At 41.3% G+C, this 21365-nt stretch overlaps 1 protein-coding gene across 2 annotated transcripts in view; it reads right to left on the bottom strand.

Annotated features, from left to right (window-relative positions):
* RNF130 (ring finger protein 130) overlaps positions 1-21365 on the bottom strand; it is a 159645-nt gene that overhangs the window by 52165 nt on the left and 86115 nt on the right. For both annotated transcript variants that reach the window (XM_075274981.1, XM_075274980.1), the window contains exon 4: positions 11413-11484. In XM_075274981.1, coding sequence (XP_075131082.1) covers positions 11413-11484 — 72 coding nt within the window. The remainder of the gene's footprint in view (positions 1-11412; positions 11485-21365) is intronic.

Raw genomic sequence — 21365 nt, 5'->3', positions numbered from 1 at the left:
CTGTTCACAGCTCTGTACTTGTGTGCCCATCACATGATCATGTACTGCCTGATCTGCCCACCACATGACCATGTACTGCCTGATCTGCCCACCACGTGACCATGTACTGCTTGATCTGCCCACCACGTGACCATGTACTGCCTGATCTGCCCACCACGTGACCATGTACTGCCTGATCTGCCCACCACGTGACCATGTACTGCCTGATCTGCCCACCACGTGACCATGTACTGCCTGATCTGCCCACCACGTGACCATGTACTGCCTGATCTGCCCACCATGTGACCATGGACTGCCTGATCTGCCCACCATGTGACCATGGACTGCCTGATCTGTCCACCACATGATACATGGACAACTTTCCACATGACCATGGATTGCCTGATCTGCCCACTACATGATACATGGACAACCCTCCACATGACCATGGACTGCCTAATCTGCCCACCACATGATACATGGACAACCCTCCACATGACCATGGATTGCCTGATCTGCCCACCACATGATACATGGACAACCCTCCACATGACCATGGATTGCCTGATCTGCCCACCACATGACCATGGACAGCCTGGTCTGCCCACCACATGACCATGGACTGCCCAATTGATGGTCAGAAATGTTCTTCCGCACTCTAACATAAAAACATGGGCACCGATCTTATAGTTAAATGTTGATGCCCTAATAAAAACATGGATGACATATTACCATGATTTAGCATCAATGTTCGATCCTCGTACAGATCAAATGTTGGGGGACTGACATCCTGGAGCCCCACAGATCAGCTGTACCAAGCGGCCGTTTCTGTTTCAAGGGCCAGTGACATCACCTTCATTTGCCGTGTGGCCTGGTTACTGCTCAGTTCTATTCAAGTGAGCTGCAATACCAAGCAAAGTCCCTATGCAATGTACAGCACTTTGTAGCAATTGGGTGAGACCTTCACTCAATAACAAGCAGTCTATTTAAATAGCTGATCTGTGCAGGTGTCAGGCCCCCCATGACAATGATGTCCTATCCTAAAGACAGACCATCAATATGTCCATCATTCATACACAATTCTTATCATTCTGGATAGATACGGTGTATAGTATGGGACATACTGGGAGTTGAAGTTCTACAACATCAGCAAAGCTACTTTATAGATATGAGTAGTGAACATACAATCCTATAAACTAAGCTATAAATGCAACCCTCTTATTCCTAGCAATCGAGCTTACAAGCCAAATACACGGTGACATTTACCATACAGAAAAAGCTGTTTTATTTTTTTTACCTCTTTTAAGCAGAAGTAAGTAGAAAACCTCAGTTTACATAAATGCAGCCCTAAGAGGTTTCTAACTCATCGTTGCATAATCTTTTCTAAACATCACATTTTTAAAGACTACTTGAAAGGCAAACAATTTCCAGATGTCTCTCTGGCCGGTTCAAAGAAGATTATTATTTCATATGGTGGCATCTTAAAGACAAAATCTCTCTTACTCCTTATTCTCCACCTCCACCGACTCTTTGCACACTTTAAAGGGGCTCTATCACTGGGAAAAGTCATTTTTAACTAACCCCATCCTTGCATAGGCTTTAGAAAGGCTATTCCACACTTACCTTTAGTATGTAGATTGCCTCAGTGGTTTCTGAATAAAACGGTTTTTATTCGTATGCTAATGAGCTTCCATCCAGCACAGGAAGTTCCCAGCAGCACTAGTCTCTGCTATTATCTCCTGTGTGTGTGCAAACAGGAAGCTGAGTCATCATCATCATCAGCTGCATGTGCTGTATACAAGCATAGGAAACAATAGTAAAGAGGGTGCAAGATGCATCGTGCACCAGTCTAATTAGCATATGAATAAAAACGGACTTATTCAGAAACCACTGAGGCAATCTATATACTAAAGGTAGGTGTGGACTAGCCTTTCTAAAGCCTATTCAAGGATGTGATTAATTAAAAATGACTTTCCCTAGTGATAGAGCCCCTTTAATAAACCCAACTTTGTGATTATTTTTACAGTAAAAAACAGTCCTAGAATAATAATCTCTGCCAATGTATTTGGAATAAGGCCCCAAATGGGGGCACCGATGCTCGGGTCCTAAAATAATAGCACAGGTCCTAACCAGTTCTGTGACTGAAACAGGATGGAACCCCCATAGAAACAAATGAATGGAAGGCAATCGGAGGACACTTCTTTAAAACAATCACACCCCCTCTGTCGTGTGCATGGAGCCTTATGCTTTTATATAAGAATGGAAACAATTAAAGGGACATTCATTAAAGTATGGCATTTAAAAAAAAATAAAAAATACAGTTTGCCTATTTTGGTGCACATAGACTTGCGAAAAATTTGAACCGGTTTACACCCCTATTCCAAAACATGATTATGGTAGGGACATGGCAGCAGGTATGCAAAGCCTGTAGATAACACCATTATTTACTGTGCACATGTGAGCCTCTTAAAGGGAACCTGACCGGTTGATATGAGACAACCACAGGACCTTACAGACCGTGGGTTTAGTGTCCCAAATCGCTCTGTTACAAAGCCATAGATAATACGAATATAAAAAAGCTATACTGTCCCTGCTGGTGCAGTTCTTCCCTGAAGCCAATACTTCAGTGCTATATCTCGCACACACACAGAGAAGCCTATGTCCTTGGATTCAGTAAAAAACTGTGCAGGTGCTGGTAGCATCTAGAGAGTCATTGGACTCATCTCTAGGTAAGTTTTTGGGGGGCGGGAGGCGGGATGGCTTTAAATCAGGGTGATTTGGGACAAGTTCTCTTTAATAAAATAGATGCATCACCACATCTCCATACAAGAGATCATGAGAAATTCCCCACAATGTTAGTGGCTTCTTAAATACAGCACATTGTAGAATCAACCGACATGGTCGCCATTACTTTTCCCATTATTGTCACTGGTCTACTTCATAGTTCATAGGTGCAGGCCTACAACAGAGATTTCACAGTGGCATATCTTGAAGCTCCCGGGTCCTAGTGCAAAATTTGTAAGTAAATCATCCAACTACAGACATCATATTAAATGACACGTTGAAGCCACATCAAGGTTTTTCCGCCATTTTCTCAAAACACTACGATATGTGAGTACTCTCTTACATGTCATCTGCAGCAACTATCTCAACATATGGACCAGGAGGAACTTGTAGCCCCCTTTGCTTCAGGATCAGGGTGCAGGCACAACTGCAGCCTCCTATAATCCTGCCTGTGCAGTAGCTGTATCTAATCTATGTAGAAGAAAGAGCTTCACACGAAGATGCGTGCTAATAAATCAGATGTATTTTTATTGGTAGAGCAAACGTTTTCGGTCTTAACTCAGACCTTCATCAGGCTCTACATGAAAAAACATAACATAAGTATAAACAACAAAGAAGGGATATATAAAACACATCCCAGACAAACAAAACAAAAAAATAAAGTAAAGTATAGGACACTAAATAAACACAATTCCCATTATTGGAACATTAATAAACAGACAATATTGTGTATATATAAGGAACCATATATAGGCTGGCCTAAGTGTTATCTAGGGTAGGCACTTGGAAATATATAAACACGTAGTTAAGGAAAAGCAACCTGTCAACAAAATGAACATAAAAGATGGCCTGGTTTACTTTTGTACTGTAAACAAATATTGCAGGTGAATAGCAACAAAATAGACCAGGTTAAAAGACATGACATATGTAGAAATATATACAACATATTCTCAATACCTGTGCAATGATGTAGTAAGTCACAGATCTCAGTCTGGCCAGTAAGAAAGGCAATATGAAGCCTAAAAATGTATAGAGTACAAACTAGTGAAAATAAAGGACTCAACATGGATTTAAGGCCAGCATGTGCTCGTTGTCTCAGGGGAACTTACCTCTGCCGCCGCTATTCCGGGGCCCGCTTTAGGATAAAGATGTATAGCGCAAAAGAAATGGCACTGTCAGCCACAGGGAAGCGCGAATCACAATAATGATTCCCCGTCTTAAGACGGCGGCAGAGGTAAGTTCCCCTGAGACAACGAGCACATGCTGGCCTTAAATCCATGTTGAGTCCTTTATTTTCACTAGTTTGTACTCTATACATTTTTAGGCTTCATATTGCCTTTCTTACTGGCCAGACTGAGATCTGTGACTTACTACATCATTGCACAGGTATTGAGAATATGTTGTATATATTTCTACATATGTCATGTCTTTTAACCTGGTCTATTTTGTTGCTATTCACCTGCAATATTTGTTTACAGTACAAAAGTAAACCAGGCCATCTTTTATGTTCATTTTGTTGACAGGTTGCTTTTCCTTAACTACGTGTTTATATTTTTCCAAGTGCCTACCCTAGATAACACTTAGGCCAGCCTATATATGGTTCCTTATATATACACAATATTGTCTGTTTATTAATGTTCCAATAATGGGAATTGTGTTTATTTAGTGTCCTATACTTTACTTTATTTTTTTGTTTTGTTTGTCTGGGATGTGTTTTATATATCCCTTCTTTGTTGTTTATACTTATGTTATGTTTTTTCATGTAGAGCCTGATGAAGGTCTGAGTTAAGACCGAAAACGTTTGCTCTACCAATAAAAATACATCTGATTTATTAGCACGCATCTTCGTGTGAAGCTCTTTCTTCTAAATTGATACGGGGTGGGACCCTAGCTTCAACACCAGGACGCAGTCTGTATCCCTACTTGTATCTAATCTATGGACTCTTGTTCCCGAGGCGTTGAAACTGCAAGTACCAGAATCTTTCATTTACTCTCCGAATATTTTGTTTGCCAATAAAATTACAATTTGTTTGCAACTGCAAAGCGTCTGACACTACAACACTGTTTACTTAAAAGCATTCAGCAAATAAGTGTATGCAAAACTGTTTGGCAGTGAGAAATTGCTGCCATTTTAATACAAAGCGTCTGTTGTCTTCCTATTACACTTCTGCTCTGAAGGACTGGCTATGAAGAGGTGTCCTGTACTGTTATGCCAAGGCGGAAAGACTGATGTCATATAAAATAACAAATATGAATTGTACTGACTCCGACATTTTCACGCAACCTAATAATAGACAATTTGCATAAAGAAAAAAAAATGGGAGCTTTAGGCCTGACCTAACCAAGGCAGTAGTTTGCAAGCTATAACTCATTGAGCTATTGTGAAATTGCAACTCCTGGCAAAGACACTGCAGATATGGTGGGAGTAATACTTTTGGAACAACAGGGGAGCCAAAGGTTAGAGATGACCTAAGGGCCAAAGTAGGTTTCACAATCAAAGGCTGCCAGTATATGGTCGGAAATGAAGGTGCATAACAGCTGGGGAGCCATAGGGAAAGACTACTGACCTAAAGGCCAAGTAGATCCCAAAGCCAAAGACTACCATAGTATGCTGGGTGTGTAGACTACTGGCCTAAGGAAACAAGTAGGTAACAATCACTAAACAATATAGTGACAGTCGAAGTTTGGCAACGGATAATGAGCCATAGGTTGGATCTAAGAACTCAAATAGATCCCACCACTAAAAACTGTTTGAGGTTTGTTTCACTTATGTACAACTGGGGGGACCACAGGCATGGAGCTTAGGTCCACGTAAATCCCATCATCAATGTTCATCTGGAGAGCTAAAGACTTGCAATAGAAAGGGAGCCACCAACATGAAGATTTCTGACTTAAGGACAAAATAGATCTCAGCATCAGGGTAGAGACTAATGGCCTAAAGAAACATGTAGGTGACACCATCAGGACAATAAGGAGTTGGAAAGCACTGGCTTAAAGGGGTATTCCCACCTCACATACTCATCAGTCTTTACTGCTGTAAAATCTTCTTTCTTCCTGGTTTCTTGCATCATTTGGTGGGTGGGTTTCACATGCAACCTGCCGTTTAGCTCCGCCCCTAAATTCGCATGTAGCTCCGCCCACCCATATTGGACTATGAAGTACAGGCAGCAGCAACTCCATTCTGTGTTACATACAGACACTGCCTGTCTCTGCCATAATGAACACAACTGAATTAGCTAGCCTGATAACTGGGAGAACAGAAGAAATGAAAGCAGCTCCTCTCCTCTATCTGATAGCAGGAAGCTAGGTCACGTGGTGTAGACACAGGAATAGCTAGATACACAGGCTGACTCCCGTGCACTTAGCCCCTCCCCCCCCTCAGAGCAGCAGATACATCACTTGACTCATGAGCAGCTAAGTCAGGGCTGTGGCCACAATGAACTGAATAAAGTAAGATAGTGGACAAACAAAGCAGTTTTGCTGAAGCAATGTATTTAGGAAAAGTCTTACATCCACATTAACAAACAGTATAGATAGGATCCTTGTGATGGGACAACCCCTTTAAGAACCCAGGATCCCACCATAAAAAACAGAGTCTTGTTGCAGTTTTTTATAGCTGGGGAACCCACAGGTAGTGACAAAGGTCTAAGTAGATCCCACCATAGTCTATCTGGATATGCCGAGAGTTTTTTTTATCAACAGCTGGGGAACCATTGGGCGAAAACTGCTCATATAAGTCAGCACCATGAACACCAAGCTCATTACAAAACACCTAAAAATAGCTACATAACATTGAGCTGACCTCCAAAACGTGACGTGAATTATATTAAATGGACACACACAATATACTTGTTGACTTAAGTCTCCAAGGATATACCACTGAGCCTGAACAATCATATCTGAGACCAGAAATCCATCACCAGGAAGACCCATTAGATCTACTTACATGTTGGCATTAAATCCAGTATCAGTTTCCTTACCGATATACTCGCAGGGACTGAATATAATCTTACAAGAGACTTCTATCTAGATAATGACTAATCCTCTGTGGTTGCTAACAAACAGTTCCCATTTCCATGACTTGGCAATTGCATGGTATATGATGCCCTATATTGGTACAAAACTTCAACTTGATAATGGCCAAGTTAATGGAGATTGTAGATTTATTCTGATGTCATCACATATTGCTCAGCATGTTAAGTTCTAACACAGGTCACTAAGATCCCATGGGAGTTATTTTTGTACAATGACGTCAATGTAGTTTAATTGTAATAATGTAACTGCGGTCCATTACGAAATACAGCAGACTCACAGGGCCAAAAATGACCTGGCACAATCTCTAGATGCAATAAGAAATGCGTGGGAAGATAAACAAGTTCAGGGATACAGCTCAGATTCTAGCACATAAAAACACCAAAAAAGAAGAAAAGCTCAATGAGTGACGTCTACCCCCAAATTATTCATCCACGTTCCACACATATGAATCGTCTCCCTCAAACGTTAGCTACTTAGGGTTTCATATGACCTCACATTGAAAGCTTTTCCTCTCAATGCTCCTTGTATGCCATGACACCTTCAAGCAGCCTGCTGGATCTAGTAATATCTAGCAGAGGAGCGAAAACAGAATCCCTACTATATCTGCAGAACACCAGTGGGATCAGCCCCAAAAAACTTGTATTTCTGCAAAATATTCAACTGCGGATGCAATTTTGAAGAACCTCTGTACTCTCTCTAGGGCCTGGTCTTGGCCGCTACTGGTGGGGCACATCTGTTTGGCATGAAGAACATCCCAAGTATTGCCAATGACTGTACCATGCAAGAAATGGAAAAATCAGGTCAACTTTTCCTCAGATATATACCTTCGGTCAGCATCTGTCATGCTCATTTTTGTCAGAACACGATGACGGGAGTTGGCAGAAATGTATCTCAATCGTCTTTCCTGGCTGCCTAAAATCTCTAGTGTATGCACAGTATACCATATGAAAAGTCTGCTCCCTGGTGAACCCGGTGAATGAAAAATAATCCAAATAATCTAAAGAATAAGGACCTCAGGTGATGTAAAACACTATAGCGTTTTTGGGAGCTAATATAATAGATCACGTATGCTCTTCTTTTTGTGATATAAAATTTAAAGGGTAAGTCCATCATTGCAAAGTAGGATGGACTCTCTGAAAAGACCTCTGAGGTGACACCAGTAAACAGCTTTTCTATGCTTAGTTTTTGAAGGAACACTAAAAAAAAAAAAAAAAAAAAAATCCAGTAATCCACAAATCATAGAATACCACAGATAAACTGTACCACCGAACACTGTTAATCAGTTTTTCCTAGGGTATCTGTAAAAAGGACCTTTGACCACCTCTACCAAAGGTGGAACCGCTCCACCGATTCTGGTACAGTTGGAATTTTTTCTCTAGCCCCCACTGTTCATGAGCAATCGTTTCTGTTATTTTCATCATTTAATATACTAGTTAGGTTCTCTACTGTCGGGTGGGCGGCCTCAGATTATCTGCGCCAGTTAAAGACCCAACAGCAGAAAGACAAATTAGTATATTGGATTTTGTAGCTAAAAGCATTGATTACTCGGGGAAAGTTAGGGCTAGAGAAAAAATATCCAACTGTGCCAGGTTCAGTGGAGCAGCAACTGTTAAAGAATGCAAATAAATGGAGGTGGTGAAAGGTCCTCTTTAAGCACCTTTTAGGGGCCGCTGCTACCAAAGGCGGAGAATGACTATGAGCACAGAGATCACTGCTAATTTGTATCAGCTTTTTACACTAGAGTGGGCGAGTCTGTGCAGCAAGTACGGACAGAAATAGAACATGCTCCATGTTATGTAGATGATATCTACAGTCCAGACACTGATCTGTAAAAACTATAAATGTGTGCATGGGGCCATAGAAATGAATGGGTCCGTATAGTATCTATGACTATGGATAACATACTGAAGACAACTATGACTGTGTGCATGGGGCCTTATGTGGATTTTCCTGAGGATTTCTCTGCAGAAAATAATTGGCATTATAAATTAACATATTAGCCAGATTGAGTGGACGCAACTTCTTAAGACCACCATGATATCTCCACAGTTCATAAACTTCTGTCAATGATTTATGGAGACAAAATAATAATAAAAAAAAAATAAAGTGAATAATACCCAAGCCTAAAACCTTGACAGTTTCTGAGCACGCCGTCCTCCATGTGTTTAGGAGAGCTGGTTTTACTATATATAGACTTGTCAGGCCATAAATAAAGAAACTAACAAGTACAGGGAGACTTTGAGAGCTCGGAAATGCTGATTTCTGGAGTTTTATAATGTGTTATATGTAAAAATAAAACCTTCTCCACCAGCTAAGAAACGTGGTGAAGGTGCTTAAATGTCACATCTGTAATACACTATGACAAACTTAAAGTGATACGAAACATATAGTTGCTTAAAGGGGATACCAGTCACAACATGAAAACTCTGCTACATCAGCAGGTCACATAAGTGAGATTACATACGTTTACAGAAGGCTATGGAGAGGAGAAGGCTATGGAGAGGGGAAGGCTAGAGAGAGATAGTAGCAAATACAAAGTTTTAGTGTGATGCAGAAGCTAAATAGTAAATAGAAGCTTTTTGCCACAACCAAAGAACTGTATTCACAAGTTTGAAGCTCTTATACATTTCATTAATGATCTAAGGCTAACTGAGTGACCAGATTCTCCTCTACTTACTGTAACCAGTGTACGACCCACATTCATCCGTGTACAAATAACACTAAAAGGCTTGAAGTGAACATACAAGTCAGAAACCAGTTGTACACATTAGGGGGCATTCACACGGAGTAACGCCGGGAGTGTATCACAGCCGAACATGCCGGCGTTTTGGCAGACTGCCGAACACTTCCCATTCACTTCAATGGGAGCGCTTGTAAACGCCGCTGTTACGAGCGCTCCCATTGAAGTGAATGGGGAAGTGTTCGGCAGTCTGCCGTAACGCCGGCGTGTACGGCTGTGATACACGCCCGGCGTTACTCCGTGTGAATGCCCTCTTAAGGACTGTCCTTTTTTGCATTCAATTCTATGCAAAAGGAATGCAGCATAGGAAACCAAGTGCTGCCAGCAGTGTCTCCTACTGATGGAGTTTATTTATTTATTTTCTTTACAATTTTTTTTTTACTAACACAACTATCACTTGCACTGGGATGTATCAGACTAAAGAAGAAATGAAGTCTGTAAACGAAGGGTTAAGCCAATACAATTTTCCACTGTTTACTACAGCAATGTTGAAGTGTCTGTGGGTTTTGTACATAAATTTTACATTTAAGTCGGTGACATAGTATACTGCTGTGTGGTATCTATGACCTACCATCACTGTAAATGTGCTTATTAGCATGGTAGGAGACAACTAGGCCAGGCTCGGATTTCACCAGAATTGCTTTAAAAATAGCAAACATCACAAGAGATTGTGCTATTAAATAAACTGAGATTTAAGCGCTCGAGGTTTGCTACTGAAATACATGACGCCGACTCAACCAAATTTTATATACTCTATAAGAACTATATAGTACTAGATCCTTAGTTACTAGACTTGGCTTGCATTGAGCAGGGAACATTATAGCTGAAAGAGAGGTGAAAAATGGTGGCTTAATAATTTGCAGCAGATTTATGAATTACGGCATTTTTAAAGAGAAGCTCCTCCAATAAGTCCAGCTCTTTACATCTTTTAATAGCTGCTGCTCCACTGATTCTGGCACAGTTGAAATCTTCTCTCTAGCCCTCGCCACTCCTGAGCAATGAATGCTGTTAGTTGCATTGCCTGATATACTATTTATGTTCTATACGGTCAGGGGGAGGAGTCAGGCAGACGCAGACATGGGTTGTGATTCTGAGTTCCGACACTGGCTGCCTCTGATTGGAGCTCTGAATCACACCCCCTGTCTGACAGCGCCCACCTGACATTACAGAGCCTAGACAGCACATCAGGAACCAAACCTAACTGTGCTTGTTGCTCAGAAATGGTGGGAGCCAAAGAAAAAATTCCAACTGTGCTGGAATCAGTGGAATGATGCCTATTAACAGATACTAAGGACTAGAATTGGTGGAGGTGATGAAAGGTCCTCTTTAACTATCAGTCTTCATATCCCCTGCACCAGTGGAAGATACAACTGATTTATGACCAAGCACACTCCTCCATAAAAAACAGAAACTGTCCATCAGGCCATGAACCTGCTTTGAAATTTGTGCCACCTTGTAAACGGTGGCATGTGTGGCAGTCGGGAAAAAGTTGATAAAATTTGTTCAAAAAACACGATTTTCATACATTTTACACCAAAAAATCCCTACAAGGCCTGTTGATGATAATAAGATGATGATGATGATATTACACTGGTGCCAGAGCATGCCCACTACACTCTCCTATAGAAATCATTCCCAGACTACAGGTTGCTCCTATAGTCCATGTGGATGCTGTAAAGCATGTTTCTGAATGCTGTGAACAGCCTCATCTCAAACAAGACAGTTTTGTTATCTGTAGAAAACAGAATAAAAAAAAAAAAACTACAATAAAAACACAAAAACACATAAGAAAAAGAAGAGGTTTCAATTAGAAATGCTTCATAAAGCATTGCCTTTAACCAGACATTTGTTCACACGCTCTTGACAGCTGTTACCTTATCTCCTTTTCTGACGGTCCTCGTGGTGAGTTTCCCAATGGCTTTCTTTGCTGCATCGCCAAGCCGTCTCTGTGAGAACCAAAAAAAAAAAAAAAAGAAAGGTTAGTGGTTTAGCTGGATACATACCTACAGGCAACAGAGAATTAAACAAAACCACCATATTAATAAAAAATAATAAAAAAATAAAATCATGGTGTCCAATTATATCTTAGGCCATAATGGATAATGGATGAAAGTCCAGTGAAGGAAGTCAGTAACTCTATTATGACTTTTTAAGGTATATGGATTGAGAGGTCACTGAAGACTGAATACCCATCTTGGAGGAGGTGCCCATTGATCAGTGTTTCTTACCCCCTGGATGACAAGACCCTGTACTAATGGATGCAACCGCTGCAGGGCCCCACATATGACAGTACATAGGACACAGGATAGGAAGGTCAAATGGTGGCTCCCCATGTGCCGATACCAGGTGGCTCCCCTTGTACACAGGACATGCTACGGATTAAGCTTCCACATTATTCCCTCACACTGCCATGGAATTATTTTTGCACCATGTAGGGCAACCTTCCCATTTCAGACCTATCGCAACCCATTATTAAGCTAGGACCAGATGCTAAAACCTATGGCCGACCAAGGATAACAAAGCTGCACTTCAGATCCTCCTGACATTCAAGCACCAGGGGGTGGCTGAACAAAGTTATTCTTTCCGACTGCTTTGAAAAACAGGTTTCAATAAAAATAAAAAAACGTATAGTTTTAAAGAATCAGAAAGATCAATCTCTGGCCCGGCTTTAAAATAAGCTTGTAAATGAAAGGCGGCATACTGTGTAGAAAGGTCAGACGCTAATGTGTCCCATCAAAGTTAATGAAGGTCGGCTGGAATCTGCTCGCTGCCTTAGGCCCTGGAATAAAGGTCTCATCTGTATTCAGGAAAATGGCCTCTGATGGAGTCCAATTAACCCTTGACATTGTTAAACGTGTGGACTTAGTAGGACGCTGGCAAGATTCTATGGACTTCACTTCAGAAATAAAGCTACTTTTGCTGGCGTTAAGGGAGTATTCCCTCATAACAAGCCACATAGGGCCCATACGTGTTGGTCCAGCTGGGCAATCTCTGTATACTTGAATGGAGAGTTAACCGTAGTTGTCTACTAAGACCATGAGAATTATACGAAGACGCATGCCCAGCAGGATCACACTCATCCATCAAGCATTCATGGAGTATCATGACGCTAGGCCATACTGGACTAAGAAGTGAAGACAAAGTTGTCTTCACTTCATAATAGCCAGATGTGGACCATAACTCACTGTACGTAAAACCCAAGGGTTCATGTTGTGGTGAGGGCCACTTTTCCTTCCCAGAACATGAATGCTTGCACATGGCCTTACTTTACAAGCACAAACAACATTATATTACACGTGGAGCACTGTGGGAGCCATTATATTACATGTGAGGTAAATTGTGGGGGTTATTATATTACAAGTGGGACATTGTGGAGGTCATTATATTAAATATTTCGAAGATGGAGTCAGAGTCTTAACTACTGTACATTCAAACCAAAAAATATTTGCATGGCCAGCGAGTTGTAATATAATGTATGATGTAACAAAAAGGGGCCAGATTCTAAAATTTGCATAGCATGCTTTGTGCACCATTGTCCCTGATGCCAGTTTTTTAAAGTTGTCAAGAATGGCACACATGCATAAGGTCAGGGCTGCCCTAACAAAACTTTAGGGGTTCACCATGGCAAGGGTGCTCTGTAATGTGTTAGTTGAGCACAGGGCCCCATTCAATTGCTTGTTAGCTCCCCCTAGTGGTGTTTTCTGATTTTATAACTTTAATCTAATTAGCTACCTCTTCCAAATGGCGAATCGGCCACCTATTTTTTCAGACCGCAAGACAACAGTACTTTTAAATCCATATCTTTTTCATTCACAATACAGATCATACTAATCAAAATAGCATGAATGAAATTATACATATATTTTGGGTTTGGGTTTCACCAATTTGTTCTTAATGTCAGAAAGCGCACAAACAGCACTTCGTAGCCATGACACACAAGTCTTTGCACTGCTCGGAGAGAAGCAATGCTACAATTTAGGCAAAAGGTTTGCAAACGACAACAGAAAAATATATGAAGGTTAAGAAAAGGCTTTTTGCCAGGCACCAACAATGATTCAAAAGACTAAATACAAGGAAGGAAGGAAGGAAAGGCTCAGTTTTCAGCCTCACAGCAGCAACCAATCCCATCTGGAAAGGAACCAGCTAATTTTATATTGATATGTGACTTGGAAGATACTTGGTTTCTGATATTGATATTACCAGAGGGAGGTCCTGTGGGAATAGCACTCAGAACCCCCATCTACTGTTTTTCCATTGATTTTGTACAATGCATATGGACGAGCTTCAGGATAAAAAAAAAAAAAAATACCGCAGATGTAACATTATAGGGGTAGACATGAAGGTGAAATGTTCATGGTTGCATCAAATATAAGAGGTAGACACTTTCAGCAAAAATAGAAATAATTATAACGAATGTAAAAGCCACAACTGTGATAAAAAGTCTACAAAAATACAATATTCTACTGTCAATATAAAAACATACAACAAGCTATAGGGCTGCTAAGTTCCATCAGAGTGGTCAGTACTAAGTCACATAGAAGAAGGCAGTAGCACCGTATTATTCTTCATTTATTGATATAAATCAATCTATTTCATGCGTTTGACATACCGCAAGCTTGGTGCCCTCTCAGCATACTTCAAGTGATCATTTTCAGTTAATATAAAGACCATAGTCAATAAACAGTTAAAGGGGTATTTTTTACTTAGAGGACTTTTCACCTCCTGGGGCACATGCGGTGTAATACACCACTAGAAAGCAGATAGTGCGCTGAATTCAGCGCACTGTCGTCTTTCCCTTTCGGTGCCGATGCCGTAGCTCTTCACTGTCAGAAGGGCGTTTCTGACAGTCAGTCAGAAACGCCTTTCCTCACAGTAGCGTCTATTGAGCTGTACTGTGAGAGGTGGCATTGCTTACTGCCCAGTGATGATGCTGAGCGGTGAGGAACAGCCCCCCAGTACTAGTCTATGGACGAGAACTATCAGGAGGGGAGAGAGACATTCCTCACCGCTCTCACAGTACAGCGCAATAGGAGCTACTGTGAGGAAGGGCGTTCCTGACTGACTTTCAGAAACGCCCTTCTGACAGTGAAGAGCTACGGTAGCGGCACCAATAGCTCTTCACCGGGGGCACAGAATGTGAAAGCTGAATTCAGCGCACTGTCGGCTTTCTAGTGGTGTATAAAACCGCATGTGTCCCAGGAGGTGGAAGGTCCTCTTTAAATTAGTATTAATATTTTATTTTTTTTTTAAGGGAAACTGTCAGCGATTTGAGACATGGACCAATGTTTTAGAGTCCCAGATAGCCCATTTGTAAGGCTCTCTTGGTCCAAATTTAAAACCAAACCCTTTATACTAACCTAGTATTACCTATACTTATACTCTTGCGCAGTTGTGCGGTGAAGCTGGGCAAAGCACACATTCACTGCGCATGCGCTAAATCATAAGTGCACACGTGATAAAGTGTCACTTCCCTGGCCTCGCTGAACAACTGCGTAGGTGCTGGGAGCACCAGAGATGAGATTAATAAGACTCTGTGGTTTGGTGTCCTAAATCACTCCAAGGAGTTCCAGAATGGAATGTAAAAAAACAAAACATAAATAAATAAAGAAGTGAATAGTCACACCCCTCCCATTTTGATGCTTCACATGTCCCCTTCTGGTCTCTATTGCCCGATCCCCCTTGATGCACAAGAAATGATCACTCAGCCTATAAGTATCTGAGTGTGAGTGTGTGTGTGTTTTTGGGGTCAACTGCTGCGAGGAGAAGACATTGGCTGAGCAGTCATTTCCTATGTGTCAAGAGGGAACAGGAAGTAGAGACCATCAAAGGATCTGGTAAGTGGCAGAGCAGCTCTGGATCAGAGAGGAGAGAAACACTTTCGCTTTTTAACGATTTTCAGACCCTTTAAGAAAATAAAACAGCCGAACACATTTTGTTATTTTTGCTAAAGAAAAAACAAAAACAAAAACAAACAATTACCACCAAAAAGCCAAAGCTGAAACATGTAGGGTTAGTTCACACGTGAACTGCCCGCGCGGGTTTTGACACTGACAGAGACGCGGTGAGCCGCGTCTCTCTCTTGTCAAAACCCGCCTGCCGCGACCATCGCAGTCGCAGCTTTCCCCTCCGCTGTCGGCTCAAATGAATGAGCCGACATAGGAGGGAGCTGCCGGGGGCGGAAGAAGAAAGGGCATGTCCTTTCTTTTCTCCGCTAGCGGCAGCCCGCCGCTAGCGGAAAAAAAAGCCCGGTGGTCTACATAGACCACCATTGTAAAGGGGCGGATTTTGAAGCGAAATCCGCTGTCAAAATCCGCCCCTTTGCCTACGTGTGAACTAGCCTGTAGTGAGATTTAGTAACTGGAGGAGTTACTTTGTCTATGTGCTATGATGGTGTGACAAAAACCACAATTATTAATTAAGTGTATGCAATTAAGAAAAATCAATATACAATCAGAATTAATAAATAATGAATGACATGGTTAAACAAAGCGAAAACTAATAAGTGAGCCGATGCGTGTATGGAGGCCGGATGGTTGCCAATCGCAGTATCCATAATGGTGGCCAAAACTTCTTAATCCAGGATTGAATTCTCACAGATAAGCACATTTACAGAGGGGCTTCCTGTTTTTCTAGATAACATTGTAGTCTAACTGCATCTCTTATTAGACAGAACCTTCAATATAAGGCCATCTAGAAGACATGCAAGTTATTTTTGGCCAAGAGGACTGGGTCTAGTTGGGTTTCCCACATGTACATTGTGGCAGAAAGTTGTTGCCAGTTTACATTGTTATCAAGGACATATGGCATCAAAATTCACGTGAGGCAGGTCTGACTGGTGGGACTTCACCAAATGGGCAGCAGATCTAAGAAAGCGCCATGTCAGTTTGCCATCTGTTGACTCCACTTGGATATTCCCAGTAGACAACATGGTTGACCTATTATAGTCAGTGTATAAAAAAAGATACAAAATAGTGAAGTAATAAGACTATGCCTTACATTTCTATGAATGGGTTGTTCAGGAATTATTTATTGCCTATCTTTAGTATATTTCATAAATCTCAGATCGGTGGGGAGCTGCGAGCCAAACACACAAGGATCAGATGTTTGGAGATGTGTCTGTTTGGTGTACTAGACAGTGGACAGAGCCAGAAGCAGTATATACTGCATGGAAATGCAAACAGTTGGCACTGTGCCCCATTTAGTGGCTGGGCACCAGTACTTGAGCTCAGCTCCCATCAATGGAAACTGAACTGCAGTACAGGAGCCCAGCCACCACAATCTATTGGACACTGCTACAGTACTGACAAATGCCGCTATTAAAAGTAATACTGCAATGCCTGGCAGCCTGGGACTGGGCTGATCGCCTGGGTGCACTGCACAGAAAGGGCCACAGCAGGCTCTATCTGCTCAGGAGGCTGAGGGCCTTTGGTGTCCAGGGGCCACTTCTTAAGGCCTTTTTCAAATCTGTGGTTGCTTCATCCACCTTTTTCGGTGTAGCCTGCTGGAGGAGCAGTATATCAACCAGGGATAGAAACAGACTTGACAGGCTGATCAGACGGGCCAGCTCTGTCCTGGGGAGCCCCCTGGACCCACAACAGGTGTTGGGTGGCAGAAGGATATTGTCTGTGGTGAGCTCCAAGCTGGAGAATAAATCCCACCCCATGTATGAGACCTTGACGGCACTTGGCAGTACTGTAGGTGACCGACTGCTTCACCCAAAGTGTGGGAAGGAGGGCCATCGCAGGTCCTTCCTCCCAACCGCGACCAGGCTGTATACTCTACATCAGACCAAGCGAAGATCAATCCGCACAGAGAACTAAGTGACCCTGAAGTCTTCCTTCTTTCTTCTCTTACTTAGCTGCTATGGACTCCTAGTATATCTTCACTTCTCAGCATATGTGTGTCTACTTCTGTAATATATTACTGTGTATTATCCTGTATCTGTATTACTTTGCTGCTGTAACACACTGAAATTTCCCCACTGTGGGACTATTAAAGGATTATCTTATCTTATTAGCTGTACTCTCCCGGCTGATCTGCAGGGGTCCCAAAAGTTAGTCTCCTGGCTTATCTTCAGAATAGGACATTCATTTTGTAAAGGTAGTTAACCTCTTTACATCTTTTGCCAACTAATGGTGATGAAATGACTCTGCTAGACTTTGCCCCAGTCTGTACAGCAAAGCTGCAGAAAACAGTAAACAATAGCTTAGTGTGCTGACACTAAAATCTTTAAGAAAAAAAAAAAGTTAACGCACTTTTTTGAGCCAAAATGGATTAAGCGATTCCCTGTGAATACTACTGGCTTTCGCTCAAGAAGCTCTGAGCAAAACTGCAGTGAACTGGTGCACTGCTGGTGAAACAGCCCAAAAGAAAATATTATATGTTTTTCTACGTAGTTTTGTTATTTTCCCAAGTAGAGATTTGTGAAAAGCTTTCAGGAGCAACAATAGTAATGACCCCTCCACTACTGTCAATGACATCATGCTATGAAAACCAAAATGCATTAACTCGATTCCTGCCGCGTTTTATCCACGCAAAAGCATTGTTGCTTTTTAAAACTGAATAGAGCAAGGGAAAAAAAAGGAAAAAAATTCGGAATTTAAATTTACCAGATGGAAAGCTTTTTTCCCCTCCTAGCTAATAGCTACGTCTTCTCCTTTACAACATTTGAGCATTTCAATCGGAGATTCTCGAGTTCTGCCACCTCCTCATTAAACATTCATCTGCTGAAGCTTTTTCACCGCATAAAAATTTCATCAAGTTTCGCCTGACCTTTAGAAAATAGTCAGGGAAAAAAGAAAGGTCGTTTCTCACACAGCAACTTGTCTAATGCGCGACATGTATTTAATTTTTTTTTTATTTTTTTTTGAAGGGGGAAGCTTGCTTTGTTGCAAACCTTGGCGCTCTACATTAAACTTAAGCACTTTCCTGCTGTTCTTTTGAGGGATGCCACCTGATTGTGGTTGGAAGGGAAAAATCCTATAATTCAGGATATGACTGGTTGTTATACTTAGGTATGTGTATGCAAGTCTAAATATATACACTGTACAATATACATTGTAAATTATATATTATAATCTAATGACATATTAATATAATAAATATATATATATATATATATATATATATATATATAATTTTATTTTTTAATTTCGATCCTACTCAATGGACCCTTTGGCAAGCAATGACTGATAATTAAAATAAATAATCTCCATATATTATATCTACACACACCAAATAGCAATAACATTAAAGGGTTTATCTAAGAAGTTTAAAGTTACTAATATGCCCCACAGGTTCTGGGCTGGTTCCGACACCGAGTCACGTTATTGAAACAGTACGCAGCCATTGGATAGCTCCACCAGTTTTCATAATGCAAACTACAATGTTTTACTATAGTCTGCCAGCTCCCGCGGCACAGGTAACAGCTTGAGAAAAAGGGAGAGGAGGTGAAGCGACCCAGGAGCCAAGTGCTGATTCCAATCATGGCATAACCCTGGAACCGTCAGTTCTGGCATAAGAAAAAACCCCAGTGCATGTAAGCAAAATAAAACTCCTTGGACAACCCCTTTAAAACCACCAGCCTCTGAATTACTATGTCAAAAGAAGGATCCGAAGGCCCCTACTCTAGAGGTCCTGGCTGCCTCTTTGTATAATACAGTTAAGAAATTCCAAGTTATCTGGGACCTGTGGAACACGTATCGTATTCTACAAAGTCTGTAACAGTCCCTTTCCCTCCCTCTTACCCTCTTGTCAGTTGCTGAACCCCTTTATTGCTCTTTATCTGTTTTGTATGTCACTTTTTGTTACATCGCTTTTTTGCTACATGACCTTCTGCATTTTTTTTAAGCCAAAGCTAAAATTGGCTACAAAAGGAATGAGAAATATATTGGAAATTCTTATACTTCTACCTTCTGCTCAATCAACTCCTGGTTTTGGGACAAAAAAAAAAAAACTCAGCAAAATCTCTAACATGAGGCCTCTGCCTAAAGAGGTTATTGCCATTAGCAAAATACGGTTGTGTGAATGGGGCTTTGCAGGGCTTTCAATATTGAAAACAACTTTGTACTGCATTTGGTACTTTTGAACAATTAATGTTCATTATTTACATTGCACAGATCTGGGTTAGGGCTCGTTCACATCTGCGCCCGGTCTCTGTTCTGCAGGTTTCCGTTTCCTGCACAAAACTGAGCAGGAGATGGAAATCTGCAGGACTCTTTCAAACCCATTCATTTGAGAAAGGGTTTGAAAGATGTCCGGCTGTGAGCACCGATGAGCGTTTTATGCTCTCCGCCGCAAAACCAGTTTTTTTTTTTTTAAATCGCACACAGAGTCAGGCATGCAGTACTTTGTGCCCAATTTAAAAAAAAAACGGTTTCGCAGTGGAGTACATAAAGCGCTGCTTTCCGTCTTCTGCATGCAGAAGACAGAAAGCCGAGAAAGGACTCCGGGCTCTAGTGTGAACCTAGCATTATAGTGACCATGCAATTTTATCACACCCTGTACTAATATCACATGTCTGCGATAAAATCAGTTATTGTGTGATACAAATAGTGAAGGGCTCCCACACAGTCCAATCTGCTCCACAGTGAACCCCACACAATACAATCTGTTCCAAAGATGGAACCCGTGCCATAGGTTCGCCATCACGGCCACAGTACATCCTGGCACCAAACTCCTATCACAGCTACTGCTAATGATGAGACAGGTTCCTGCCACACAGTTATAATGAAGAAGCTCACAGCTCAGTCTTATAGCCTTTTAGATTATGGAACAAAATATAGAAGAAGGATAAATACATTATCCCCTTGCAAGCAAAGATGGTACCATCTCTAGCTGCCCATTCCATTCTGTGATGAAGCATAACTGGGTTGAAAGCATAGCACATAGAAAGAGAAGTCTAAAACTCAAGATGGAGTCTGATCAGAAGCAGATGGGGTGGTGGACTGTAAGAACTCAGACGAGAGGTACTGGGATAGAAATAGTGTTTTTGTTGTACTGTTTCTTTAACACACAGATGCACACTGGTATCCTTTGGGTGTTATCTTTTTCTCATTTAATTTCTAAAATATTCAGTAGGAAACATTCTAAATATTTGGGCACCACAATTTGCTTATTGAAAAAAAATGATTTAGCATTTGAAAACAGGAATTTGGTTTGATTTAGGCTTTGCTTATTTGCACAGCTAGTCTGCCATTGATGCTGCCAATAAGCAAAACTTGGCAGACGGAGAGGTTTCATTCCTGGAGGGGATGGCGAGCTGCGCACAATGAGACGTGGATATGTGCGCCCTTCTAGGAAAACAATTTCCACTTGAAATTCCTCTTAATATCATTCTGAACTGCTGAGACTTCTCAAAAAGCTCTTATTTAATAAGAACATTACTGTGGATTAGTACCCAAATAAGAATTACTGGTATATTAAAATGCTAAAAATAATGGAGGGCGCAGCTGGTTGTTATTAGAGTGACATTTCCGTAAACTGGCATCTGATAGTCCAGCATTTGTTCACTGGTTCATAGCCCACAAACTCTGGAAAGCAAACAACGGAGCGGGAATGAAAAGATGGAAGACATTAAAAATAAATAAAATTAAATTAAAAAATATATATTAAACAAAAAGGACTGATCCCTTTATTTCCTGACCTCAGCTATAATGACATTAGATGGTGGCCAAGCCCTATGAGAAGTGGCATTAACATTAAAGTACATTAAACCACCATCAATGTTTCCACAGCCTGACTCAGACTGCTCTGACAACTTCAAAAGTGACAGCTATGATCAGTAGAGATGAACGAGTACTATTCAAAACTCCTGTTTCGAATAGCA

This window comes from Leptodactylus fuscus, chromosome 5, assembly GCF_031893055.1.
Source record: "Leptodactylus fuscus isolate aLepFus1 chromosome 5, aLepFus1.hap2, whole genome shotgun sequence".
Classification (NCBI taxonomy): Eukaryota; Metazoa; Chordata; class Amphibia; order Anura; family Leptodactylidae; genus Leptodactylus; species Leptodactylus fuscus.
This window is presented reverse-complemented; position numbering and strand designations above follow the sequence as displayed.